The 13,646-nt window shown below is 38.0% G+C and overlaps 1 protein-coding gene across 1 annotated transcript; it reads right to left on the reverse strand.

Annotated features, from left to right (window-relative positions):
• Positions 1–1,234: 1,234 nt before the first annotated feature.
• Positions 1,235–12,976, reverse strand: LOC306857518 (jupiter microtubule associated homolog 1-like). Its single transcript, XM_079397498.1, has 5 exons — positions 12,761–12,976; positions 10,216–10,355; positions 6,222–6,334; positions 4,603–4,633; positions 1,235–1,714 (listed from the first exon to the last, which is right to left on the reverse strand). Exons 1-5 carry the CDS (start codon positions 12,814–12,816, stop codon positions 1,599–1,601), a joined length of 456 nt encoding a protein of 151 aa, XP_079253624.1. The 5' UTR covers positions 12,817–12,976; the 3' UTR covers positions 1,235–1,598.
• Positions 12,977–13,646: the final 670 nt, after the last annotated feature.

A 13,646-nucleotide genomic window follows, 5' to 3' on the forward strand; every position in this document is an offset into this window, starting at 1 on the left:
CATATTATTTACAATAGCAATAAATTATTCAGAATTGATCCATTTTTGTCATGCAGTTTGGAATCAGTATGGACTCTGATTCTACAGTTTGCAAGTAATCTACCCAGCACTGTCTGTGTCTTTATTAGCATCAGCATCATCTTAACATATATGTATTGCTGGTAAATCATCAGGTCAAACCTCAGATGACATCATAAAACTCAGCCCTTTTATGAAATTTACCAGGAAGTGACCAGTCTTGACGGTAACAAATTACTCGTTACTGTAAATAGTTTTTCGGGTACTTGTACTTTCATGAGTATATGTTTAAGTCTTACTTTTACTTAAGTACAAGTTAATCAACTTTGCTGCACCCAATTCAATGAGTACGCCTTCTAGCGTTGTGACGTGATCTCGTGATATTAAAAGCTGTAGTCTGTAAGTTTTGCCTCTTTGTCGCCATCTCTGTTTGAAAACCTGGAATTGCAGCTGCTTGTGGAATTATATCTTCTTGCATCGCTCCGGCACGGCTCCAGCGCGAATGAATCTAATGTTTTGAGGTGAATGTGTGGCAGTCAGTCACCGCACCGGTGTGGATGTTTACGGTACTTCAAAATCACAGATTAGTCTACATCTTGGAATAAATGACCCAAATAATTTTCACAGCATATTGTCATCTGAACAAGTCTGCCACTTTGTTCTGGCAAACGGCTGCATACATTGATAACTTGCTGTCCCACTTTATTCTTCAACGTGGAAGTAGCCTATGGTTTGTTAGCCGCTGAAAGGAAATAAGAATAACAACTTGCAGTAAATGGTAAAACTGTCTGAACTACAAACCAATGTGTTCATAATTAAGATAATATATTAAAATAATGGTGCAAGGCACACCAATCTGTAATATCAAGCAGCAAAACAAGCTGTTTTCTACAGCTAAAAATAGCTTGACGCAGATGAGACCGGAAGCCTTGCACATAAAATTTACAAATGGGCTCTTACTTCCTCATATGACATGATGCACTGAAAAAAAAAAAAAAAAGAAGTGTATATGTTCCTGCATGAATTGTGACAGATTGTGTGGATTGTGTTGAGAGCCGGCATTGGAAACAGGACTGAAACTTAGGCTTGTTTAAAAAGCATGCCAACACTTTCTGTACTTTCTTTTCCAAGTAACCAATGATGAAAAAGTACAAAATTGAGGTTACATGAATGAATGGTTATGGAATAAAATTGGATTTGACAATAACACTCCAATCAAACACCACCAAATTCATATCAATCTTTATTTTTACTTAGAAATTTTGCGCAACAAATCTTTTTTTTTTTGTCCTTTTTCCTTTAATGACTTACACCAGGGCAGATTAAAAGTCGATCTGAATCTCTCATGCCATTATTCCTGCAGGAGCGGCTGAAACGGACCTCTTACATAAAGTGCTTCTGTCAACGATCGCTTCTCTTTTTTTGCAATAGAAAAAATGAAAAGACTGTGGAGGACAAAAAATTTCCATGGCTCACCAGAAGAGTGAAGGAAGGGGAATTCCTTTAATAAAAAAAAAAAAAAAAAAAAAAAAAACAGAAAAAAAGACCGAAAGAGCAAAGAAAGTTCAGTGAAGGCCGTTTCAGCCCAGGATCAGACTGGATTTGCCACCAGGTGGGTTCCTCCGGCCAGAGGGGTTGTTGGCAGCAGACGGGGCAGAAGGCTGTGCGGCTTCCTCTTTCTGCTCCACGACCTCCTCTGGAAAACACAAACACAGAGCGACTACCGTTAGTGACCCACTCCATCGGACACGCGGATTCTGATGCCAACAGCACTGTTTGCAAGTGTGACGGCAAGTATGTCATAACATCACTTGACTCCATGTCAATATCACTATATCAATAAGCTATTCATAATTTTTTCTACCTCATATGCTGCCATTTAAATACCCTGTACGACTTTTTTTTGCACATTCCGGTTATATTACTATGTCAACAACATACTGACCTGCACATTTATATTTTTTTTCTCTTTTATTTTATTCTTTTTATTTATACTTTTCTTTTTCTTAATATTTGTATTCTATACAATTGCACTGTCCTTGGAGTGGACCTGACTTACATTTCACTGCTGGTTATACCCTGTATAATTATGTATGTGACAAATAAAATTTTTTTTTTTTTTTTTTTTTACATTTTAACGCATTAAAACAAAAACACTCAAATACAAATTTAAAATATGCTTTGATGGCATGTCTATTCTTGTTATATTACATGGTGGGCCAAATCAAAGATCCCTGGTTTGAGCACCTTTGGTTAAAGCAAATAAACTACAACTAACCATATGCATGCTTCTAAACTAACTAAATTACGTCAGACAGATGCAATGTCGAAGGGTTGATTTTTAAAATGTACAAAATAACACCATATCATCCACATGACAAACACTGATTAAGTTGAAGTGAGTGAACATGGTTTAGAAATTATTTGCTGCATGAAACCATTCAAAGGACGTCTAAAAAGACACTGAAACATTTTTTCCCCATTCAGTTTGTTGATCATTTTGCGTATTATTTGGTCTGTGCAGTTCATGGTAATTTTAACATTTCATTATTTAACCTTTTGACATCTCAATACTAAGATGGTTCCTCTTAAAGAGACGGTTTGCCCAAAAATTTTAATTGTCATCATTTCACTCACCCTCAAGATAATCCAAACCTGTAGGAGTTTTCCTTCTGTTGAACAAAAAAAAAAAAAGACGAATGTTGGTAAAAAAAAAAAAAAGTTGATGGTAGCTGTGGACTTCCATAGTATTTACCCCATACTATGGAAACCAATGGCTAATAGTTTAACTACCAACATTCTTCTAAATATCTTCTTTTCTGTTCAACAGAAAAAAAAACACTCCTACAGGTTTGGAACAACATGAGAGTAAATGACACTTCTCATATTTTGGTGAACCATTCCTTTACGAAGCAAGATCTGGATGCTGAAAAACCCAGTTTTGTTTGTTTTTTAGTTTTGCCATGTTACTGAATGCATGTGAAAGCAGCGGTGCTTCAGAACTACGATCACAAACTCACTCAGCACATCAGGACTGAGTGTCTAATGGATCATCGGTCTTCCTGGAAGTGTTTGGTAAGATGACTCAGATACGGCTCACTGAAGAACTCCTACGCTCCCAGGAGAAGCATTCGACTCATGAGCACGCAGTAATGTACATCGGTACAGCCTGAAATATATTCTACATAACTATCTGAATGCAGTGCTTTAATTTGACATATTGTGCCAACCCCAAATAACAAACTGCTATATAATGTATATAATTTGACACATTGTGCCAACCACTCTATAATTCTTGCTGTAATGGGTGATATAATGGACATCCATAAACTGAAAAGAATCTCGCCGAGCAGGTTAGTTAAAGTGCAGCTCTTTATACAGCATTATCTGTGTGTTTGAATTCAGAGTACAGACATTTGCTCAGATGAGCTGAGGCCAGATATTACGCAAAACTGTTTACTGCTAAAAAGCCACAGCCAGCAGACATGGAGTCCCCAGGAGCGGATAATATTTACACTATTTGCATTAAATAAAGCAGAAAATGAACACTAGAGCAGGACTGGTAAACAGACTCAGATCAACCACTAAACATGCCATGCATAATGAACACTTCTGTGCTTAAGAGTTACAGTATGGTCAAAATTAACAGCATAAAAAGTCGATAGGGTTATAAGAATAAGCAGCTAGTTTAAGGCATATTAAATAAGTAAATATTTTTTAAAATAATGATTACTAAAATGTAAACTACAGCAGTAGTAGTTATAATAGTTTATTATTGTTGAAGTGCTCTCATTTTTATATAGCTGATTATTATTAACATTTTATTATGTAAAAACTACTCGGAACATTTAAATGTGGGAGACCCACTTCATCATAATAATAATAATAATACATTTGTCATGATTTCTAAATGAATGTAAAAGTTAATTTTATATTAAAATATACACATATTATATACAATAATTTTATATTTTTATTACTGCTACAACTAGTAAATATTTAAATGTAAATTACTGTTTTAAGATTGAGAAAAATACCCATATGAATAAGTTTTAAACAATATGTAGACATCCGTCATGGCTAACCTTTCAATTAATGTAAAATAAAGTTCAAATTTAGTTTTAACTGCAGAGTTTAAATCAACATTTTCTAAAGGCTAAGCACTACTTTGACCATTTGTTATAAAATAAAAAATCACATGAAAATGGCCGAGCCATGTCAACATACAAATGAATGCAGATTAAATCAACAAATGCAAATCGCAGCGTGTGACGTTTGTCTGCTAGGTCAGAGTTTCCCTAGACGTGTTGGATTTCTAATGCAATTCCCTCACTCCGTCCCGAGAGACGAGCCGTCATCTGAAGTACAGAATCAGTGTTACTGCAGCCGTCCTTAACGAGAAGACCAGACCGAAGCCGGCAGACGTGGAATCATGGAATAAATGTTAAGAGAGAGAGGAACATTCCAGAACTAAAGCAGGCCTTCAGCAAGCGTTTATTAACAGCATTCCTCAACGAATGAGAGTCACGCGTCACCAAAACAAAGCAACAAGACAACCAAATACTGAAAATAAATTATTCTCACCGTTGTTCTCTTGCTCATATTCAATTTGATCCTGCAAAACAAGAGCAGATTCAGATCAGATGCATTATACACCAAACATGGACAAGTATTTGCTTCAGAGGTCAACATAACTCTTAATGTGATGCATTTCTGAGGGACACTCCATATCCAGTGAAAACAATACAGTAATACTTCCTGAACAATACTTCATAGTGTTATCTCTCTGTGCGCACACACAGCACCAACAGAAACTTTTCAGAGCGAGATCAAGTTACTAGTTTTGATTCATGATCATGTTAATAAAAGTGTTCTATAAGAGCATTCAATACAGACACAATAGAAATTTCAAAGATTTCAAACATTTCAAAGACAACCAGATAAATTCAGAAAGAAGTTCCTCCTGTGAAGGACAAATGAATCAATCTGTTCACATAAAAAGCTCTGTGGTTTCACTGACCCGGAGAACAGCTGTGTGTGTGTGTGTGTGTGTGTGTGTGTGTTTCCACAGACCCTGCGGCTGTTCGTTTGTACCCCACCCAGCTAACGGTGTTATTTTAGACTCTCATCCAGTCAGTTAACAGCATTACTGTGAGCCAAAAACAGTTACAATAATTAAACCACTCTGAACTTCAGGCACAGGATATTGTCGAGAAATAGAATTAGCCATTCAATAGGTCAATCTGTTAGACACTTTACAGAATAAATAATATATGATATAATACTTAATTTTCCGTCAGTCCTGAAAGTCTCTGGTCTCATAATGCATACTGTATATTAAGATTTATTTTTATGTATATTCTCCCATGTCTTGAATGTGCCTGGCCTTTGTTCATGATTAGTCATTCAAATAAATAAATGTTTATGCTATAAATGAGTATTCGTTTTAAGGATACAGAAAACAATCTTACAAAAAAATAAATGTATAATATACATATTACAAATTACAGTATATTACATTATATATGTATTTTCTGTCTGTCTTGAATCTCTGACTTTAAAAATCAATTGTCCAATAATTAAAGTATTTGTGTCATGTTGACAGGTTGCAAAAACAATATTTCAGCTAAATAAATATTTGTTATAAATGCATTTGTATCGTCTTGAATTTGTCAGGCATTACATTTCATGATTAACCACTGTAAACTTATTTCAAATTATGATGAAAGCCTGTAGGAAACAAATCTTACAAAATAAATTAATTCATTAATATTTAATCATGCATTTCCTGTCTGTCTGGAATCTCTCTGGCTTCATAGTACTTGATTAATCATTGCACATAAGATTTTTGCATTTTATTTATTTTGATGAAAGCTTGCAGTAAACAATATTTCTAATTAATAACAATTTCTGTATTCATTAACTGTATGCATTTTCTGCTAGTCTTGAATTTGTCTGGTATTACACTTCAAGATTAATCATTGCACACCAACATTGAAAATGTATTCTCTTTTTCCTTCAGAATAAAATGTACAGATGAATTGCTGACAGTAACACCAGGAACATGCACCAAGTAAATAAGGCTCATGTTGACTACGAGCATTACATCCATGAATGGGTGCGAGTAAACTACACCGAATGACCTACATTCACGTCACACTCATTACCCTCGTGTTTTATCTGAGGTGTGTCTGTGAACTCACCGTGTTGTTGGCGGGCGGTTCGCCGGGAGCGCCGTTATCATAGACGATGACGGGTTGGCATCGCCTCAGAGGAGCCGAGGGTTCACCGCACAGGACCCCAGACGCTTCTCCACCTGAGACCACAACACACTCACATCAGACCACCGGCACAAAACACAAGACCACAGGTACCGGTACAGATCACAGAGTCAATAAATACAAAAACTTTAAAGGAGTAAAGAACAAAGACATCAAACCAGCATTTGTTTGGCTGGTAAATCACTTCCGCTGTTTGCATTTACAATTCAATCATCATGTCATAAATATTTTCCATATTCCATGTAGATATCCATGACTTTGATTTTAAGGTCATTTTGTAGAATAAACAATTCAGGTTCAATGTTGGGTCACCGCTTGAGTCATAAAACAACATGATACGGTGTTTTCTGGAATCAGATGCTGAAATAAGACACATTTGCAACAGGTTTGTTTGATGTGGGAGGAAAAACAGCCACCGGTGACCTGAATGAGCTGCTATTACCACAGACAGCATTTATTACCAAAGACGACACACTCCAGATGACACACACACACACACACCTCAAGGCTTTGAGGAGTGTTTGAGTGACGCGACCCTGAGGTCAGAGTCCTCAACACGTCTAGAAGAACAACAGCAGCTGCTTGCATTTCAACACGCAAGAAACAAAGAGCTTTTGGTTTGATGGACAAAAGAAATGCAGCATCCTATTATGAGTCAATGGAGTGATTATGAGCATCAAATGAGCTCAATAGAGACACACACTTCTTCAGCAGGATTTGCTCTGCAAGCGACTTTCTCTATACAGTTTCTGAGTCACGAAAACAGACCAGATATGAAATAACAGATGAACGTCTCACTTAAATTTGGATAAAGAGAAAGATAAAAAGATCATTTAATTTTTGCTAAATGTTCAGAAATGCCCAATGCATGTGTAATCGTAGGGAGACGGGCTCGATGACATCAGTGTTTCATGGGAGCGTCCGGTCACTGCTGAGCCATTTTGCAGTGACTCCTGTTGCCATGGTAACAGTGATTCTGCAGGATTATGGGAAGTGGAGTTTTTGACAGGAATAACATTAACAAAGCCGCTTTAAGGCAAGCCTTCAAGGTTATCAAAAAAACAGCATAATGCTGCAACACACTGGCAAGGAGACAAGAGGCTGTTTCTTTAAATGGATGTCAGTGAAGAAGCAGCTTTGAAACGCCAAACAAACTGCTTTTGTGGCTAAAAGCTTATTTAATAAATCTAATCTTCAACATGCTTGCCAATAAACAGTCATTTTAGATTGATCTAGTCTTAGCTTACAATGGAAAAACAGCTGCTTTATAAGAAGGTTTTTACTGAGGGCTTTGTTCATATATCATTCACACTGATAAAAATGGCATTTTATTCCTAAAATATGGTGAAAAGGTTTTTTTTTTTTTCCTCAGACCTTGGCAGGATTTATGCAGTGATAAAGAGATCAAAATATTCCTTCTGTAAAAACCTCCAATACATCAGCAAACTAGGAATTTTGAACCCGGCTTTATCCAGCGTTCAGATTTATTCTCTGGAAATGTTTGCAAATTAGTGCATATTTAATTAGAAAATGCCTCATTTGCTTATTTAAACATAGCATTTCCGTAATACAAAACAATTCTCTCAAATGTACTGTGATTAACCAACTGGGGAAAGTATGATGATATCCATTTGTTACATTTGTACACTATTCACCCTTGATGTATTGCTTTAATGAGAAAAATGTAATGGGATTTGAACTTCCAGAACCGACTGTTATGCTCCATTAGCCGACAAAAATAAACTAAAACCCCTTACAACACACAATAGACAATTACAACGACATCCTGTCAGGCACCTCTGACCGACACGCTGAACTTCCTGTCAGACACGACAGCAGCTCATTCAAATCGGACCGACACTATAAATCAGGCATCCTCAAATCTGGCCCACTCCTGCAGAGTTTAGCTCTAACCCTAATCAAACACACCTGAGCATGCTGATCCGAGTCTTCAGGATCATTAGAAAATCACAGGTAGGGGAGTTTGATCAGAGTTGGAGCTAAACTCTGCAGCAGACTGGACCTCCAGGGAAAGATTTGAGGAACCCTGCCATAAATCAACAGATTCTAGACTCATGCATACTGTACATGAAAATGCCAAGAGTTTTCCCTAAAGTCGGAAGGCAAAATTCATTTCAGTCATTTACGGTCTCCAAGATGTGGGGCCGGTTGCATAAAAGGTTTAGACTAGTCTTAAAAGTTAGTCATCTAATGTTGTTCTTTAAGGCTGGTCAAAACATTTTAAAATTCGGTTGCATTAATATGTAGATTAGTCTAAGCTGAATCCAAAATATAAGACTGATTACCCCTTGCTAGTTGGTCAAACTGGTTCTTAAGACACTGTCTTAACACAGAGGCCAGGTTTATACATCTGGCCCCAGAAGACGTAAAGTTCATGGCATCAAATCTTTGAAAGACATTCCTTTTTTGGGGATGCTCAGATCTGCTAATGCATATCTAGTTTGCTTGCTACTGAATTCTCAAGCTTTGTGTTCAGAGTTGCAGCTTTAAAATAACCAGACGGCCCAAACGCTGCAGGAGGATTCAACATCTCAGACGGGAGCCAGGCAAACGCCTTTAGAGAGAGAATAACCAGATATACGAAGGACACCTGCCCGAGTGAAGCATTAGCGCTGAATCAAAGCTCAGATTATCCCCATACCAGCGTTTATCCGTATAGGAGCTTGCGCAGGGCTAAGCGCACGACTACTGGCTGCATTCAAAACACAATGCGTTTCTTTTCCAGAAAACGAAGCTGCTGTCAAACTGCTGACAAGGTGCCTCGCTGTCTACATAGGCAGCTCCCTTCTGAGGGAACATCCTACATAAGTGATGGATTTGGAGCAGCGTGTGAAGCACATGGGAAATGCGCGATTTCAGTAGAGTTTGACATGTTGCTAAACTAACAACGTGCTGCTTCAAGCATACAAACACAGCACTGGGAAAATAGCTTTCAATTATTAAATAAAATTGAGGTATATTTATAGTCAACATTTCTGTGTAAAACAGACTCTCTGGACTGGATGCGTCATCATGAGGTCACTCGCCCTATCATTCCCAACATCACGAGTCACTTCCTGAATCACTGGACTGTCAGGATATTTGCCCAGGAAATGACATCATGCCAAAGGTATGCTGACACACTTGTGGTCGAGTAAGTGTTAGTGAGGACTGATAACTGTGGAAAATCTTACAAAGTCTCTAAACACTAGCTAAAATCACTGCATGCGACAATGTTGTGTATCTGAGCAAGCAAATGTGTTAAACAAAACGTCACTTATAGTCTCTATGTGCTGATAGATGCTGATCCGTTTTAAAGACCTTACGTCATGATCAGTTTTTACATATTTTCCTATTTAAATAAAAAAATTGATCGTACGCTCGTGAACAAGATGTATTATATTTTGAATTCATTTTATTACAGTGCACAATAACAAATTTAGATATACATTTCTGCTAAAAACACAATTCAAAACCACCACTTTTTTTATTAATCTAAACTGACAGATTTACGTTACAAAAGACTTCCATTTTAAATAACATTAATCACAAGTGTTTCTTGATCAAATCAGCATCTTCGAATGATTTCTGAAGGATCATGTGACACTGGAGAAATGATGCTGAAAATTCAGCTTTGATCCCAGAAATAAATTACATTTTAAATTGTAATAATATTTCACAATTTTACATTTTTTTCCTGTATTTTTGATCAAATAAATGCAGCCTAGGTGAGCAGAAAAGACTCAAAAATATATATTTTTAAATATATTCATTTATAGCAAACATTTGCGGAAATCATCTTTAGTTGTTGAACATGTAAGGGTGACAATGCTGTGCTGGTTTTAAATAATGCAAGTATTAAAATACCTGACCAGACACAGAATTTAAACCAGGTGTGTGTGTGTGTGTGTTGTACCTGGTGGGTTGTTCCTCCGATGGGCATGAGGGTCGTCAGGTTCAGCAAAGATACTGGAGGCCATCTTGTTTTTGCGCACAGGCTTTTCATCATCTGTGCCGAAGGAAATATTAGAGGCTCCGCCAGGGGGACGCAACACCCTACAAGACATGGGTCAGAAAAATGATGCCCAACAAATCAACTACACAGTAGAAAAATGAACAGCACACGAAGGAAACAAAGTGGGACTTCATGATGCTTGTACCATGCAGCGGTAGAGATGCGTCAACGGTAGAGATTTAAATCCATGATAACAGCAGAAATGACCTTTTTACATTGTTTACGTGTCAGAACAAGGAAGCAACATGAAAAAATTCAAAAGCAACGCATGTCATAAATAAGTCACGAGTTTAGTCATTTATGACACAGACAATCATGCTGTTGGTCAATCAAGAGCTGATAAAATGTAAAAACTGTAACTTGAATGCAATGTAAGTCGCTTTGGATAATAGACAATAGACAATTACATACAATAATTTAAGATTTTCCTTAAAAATATATAGCGAACGACTTTCAGTTTGATATGACAAAATCTTTCAAGAAGGCCTAATATCGGTTTCAAGAAGAACAGTTCAATAAAATATGCTTTTCGGTCAATGGAGCCTTACAAAAATCATATTAGTTTTACAAAATGACCTTTTAATAAATAAAGCGTTTTGCATGATCAATGAAAAAACATTGAATATGCAAAATACATTTGGCAGATACTTTAATCCAAATTGACTTCAGTTCATTCATGCACAGGAAATCGAACCCATGACCTTTGCATTGCCCTACGATTTGACCTACATGAATACGCATTACCACATAATTAATCAAATATGCACAATACTGAGAACAAGAATATCTATGCTGTGATGTAAATTTGTTATGTGATATTAAGTGACTCGTACAACGAATGACTTGGGTCATATTGCCCACCCCTAAACTGAGAAACACACAGCTGACCAGAGCTCATCTGCTCACACCATGTACAGATTCCAGTGTTGGATGGTTTTCATTCAGCACATATGTTGAGTCATTAAAAAGACACGAGGGTGGGCGTGGACCGACCCGGATGAAAAGCAGCAGATCTGTGATTGATGCGGTCGAGGGAAGCCCTAATCGATGCTTTTGAAAACAGCAATGCTGATCTCAACAACCCTCCCTCCCTCCCTCGGCAGAGAGAGACCAGCTGACACCCACCGGCAGCTGTCAGGGTCGCCTCCATCCTAATGCAACTTTCTGCTTCTTTTGTCAAAGGAATCGACGGTGCAGCGATTATAAAACCATCCAGTGCCGTCTGGATGGACTGGTTAAACAGCTAATGCCTTAACCAGACTAAAGCTCGGGATCAGATCAGGGGACTTTATTAGAGAAGGCCGCTCGCTCGAGACCCCACCCAACCGACACTGGAGACACATGGCATTAAAAATCCCTCCTCAAGCCCAAGATGCATGTCGAAAACATCCCTAAATCAGACCGAGTGACCAATAAACACGCCTGCTCTCGGCTTGACCTACATTTCTGGCCGTTCCACTGAGGGAAACCCCAGACATGCAGGATTTAAAGACTCAAACTGGGGAAAATGACAGGGAAAAGAGCTTCAAAGGTGGTGGAGAGGGTGGCAACATGTTGCAGCAAGAGCCAAAAGCAGGATGTCTTGTATTAGGATTAACATACTAGACAATGCCATGATCCTCATTTAAGATCCAACCTTGTTTCTGTGCATCAGCCGGAAACAAAAGCCACTGCAACATTTTTGACATGCAAATGCCTGAATGCATCTCCATCCCTCCTTTGAAAGTTACAAATGAGATCATTTCTGGACACACAAATGCACCTAAAAAAAATAAATAACCTGTTAGCTTGGATCACAAAGTCCTTTGGCCAGACAAACCTTCCACTGGCTGGCTGGACGAAATTCAATGCATCTGTTCCAACCCTAGTATCAGAAACCTTTTAAGGACAATGGAGCGTGTATCTTTGGGCCAGGGCTCGAGGTTACACTGACTGAACAGTCAGATGACTGGGATTAAACTGATAAAAACATCTATTCATGAAACCAACGCAATGCACAATGTTTAAAGCATATCACCCAGTTTGAGATGGCAGTGGCAGCCTGCCAGCCCCATTCCTTTATGCTGGGTGAAGTTTGGGCACCATCCACATCAAAACACCAGACATCACATCAAACTACATGCATGCAATGAGCCTGGAGTGAATCTCGGATCAGAATACGGGTGGATGGGTCTTCATGGCCATGAGGATGAGGAAGATGATGGTGGTGGCAGACAGTCTGGGTTCATTCAGAACAAATGAAAACGTGAAATCAATCCAAATCCATTAAATCCTCGTATTCAGGCTGATAAGCTTCATTTGCATGCATGCATTGGAGGAATGCATCCATCAGGCCACCACCATCATCATCATCATCATCATCCTCATCCTCATCACCTCCAGCTCTGAGCTCCGCTCTTCTTTTGTCTCGCTTCTGATCTCAACAAACCCCATTAAACGCGTTTACCTGGAGCTGTTTTTGGCACCAGGCTCCATGCCTTGGAAGTTGGTCGTCGTAGTCATGTTGAGCGGGTAATGTGCTCGCTAAAACGCGTTAGAAAGCCTTCAGCTGGACTGAATTCGCTTAAGTCCTTTATCCCGCATGGACTCCGCCCGGACCAGCTGAAATCCGAGCGCGCCGAAGCGGCCCTTTAGACCAGCCCACGAAGCCCCGCCCACCGCCGCGACGCGCCACCTGATTGGGCGGAGGACAGCGGACCCTGGCGTTTGATTGGAGCATTGGCCGTCATTCAGGCAAAAGCCTTCATCGGTTTGTGTGATGTAGTTTACTGCAAAATCATCCATAGGGTATTGACTAAAACGTGTTATGCGAATATAGTACTAACTTGATTTTTTAATTCTAGTATTTTATAATACCCTAAAGTTCCTTACAGTTAATTAACCAAACCACCTATATTAATACATATAATAGTAATTTTAGTTGAAAATAAATCATTTGAATCATATTTTTAAAGTACAATGGATTCTAATTAAGTAAAATTATATATAACGACAATAATTCACTTAATTTAAGAATAATTGATAAAATTATGCCAATTAAAAAAATAATAATAATTTTTTTGAATGCAAAAACAATTTGTGACCCTAGACAACAAAACCAGTCATAAGGGTCAATATTTGTCCGAGATACTAGTATTTTAAAATCTAGAATCTGAGGTTGCAAAAATAAACTAAATATTGAGAAATTCGCCTTTAAGTTGTTCTTAGCAATGCATATTAAGTTTTGATATATTTACGGTAGGAAATTCACAACATATCTTCATGGAACATGATCTTTACTTCATATCCGAATGATGTTTGTCATAAAAGTAAATAATTTTGACTCATACAAT

The sequence above is a fragment of the Barbus barbus genome, assembly GCF_936440315.1.
Source record: "Barbus barbus genome assembly, chromosome: 3".
Taxonomy (NCBI): domain Eukaryota; kingdom Metazoa; phylum Chordata; class Actinopteri; order Cypriniformes; family Cyprinidae; genus Barbus; species Barbus barbus.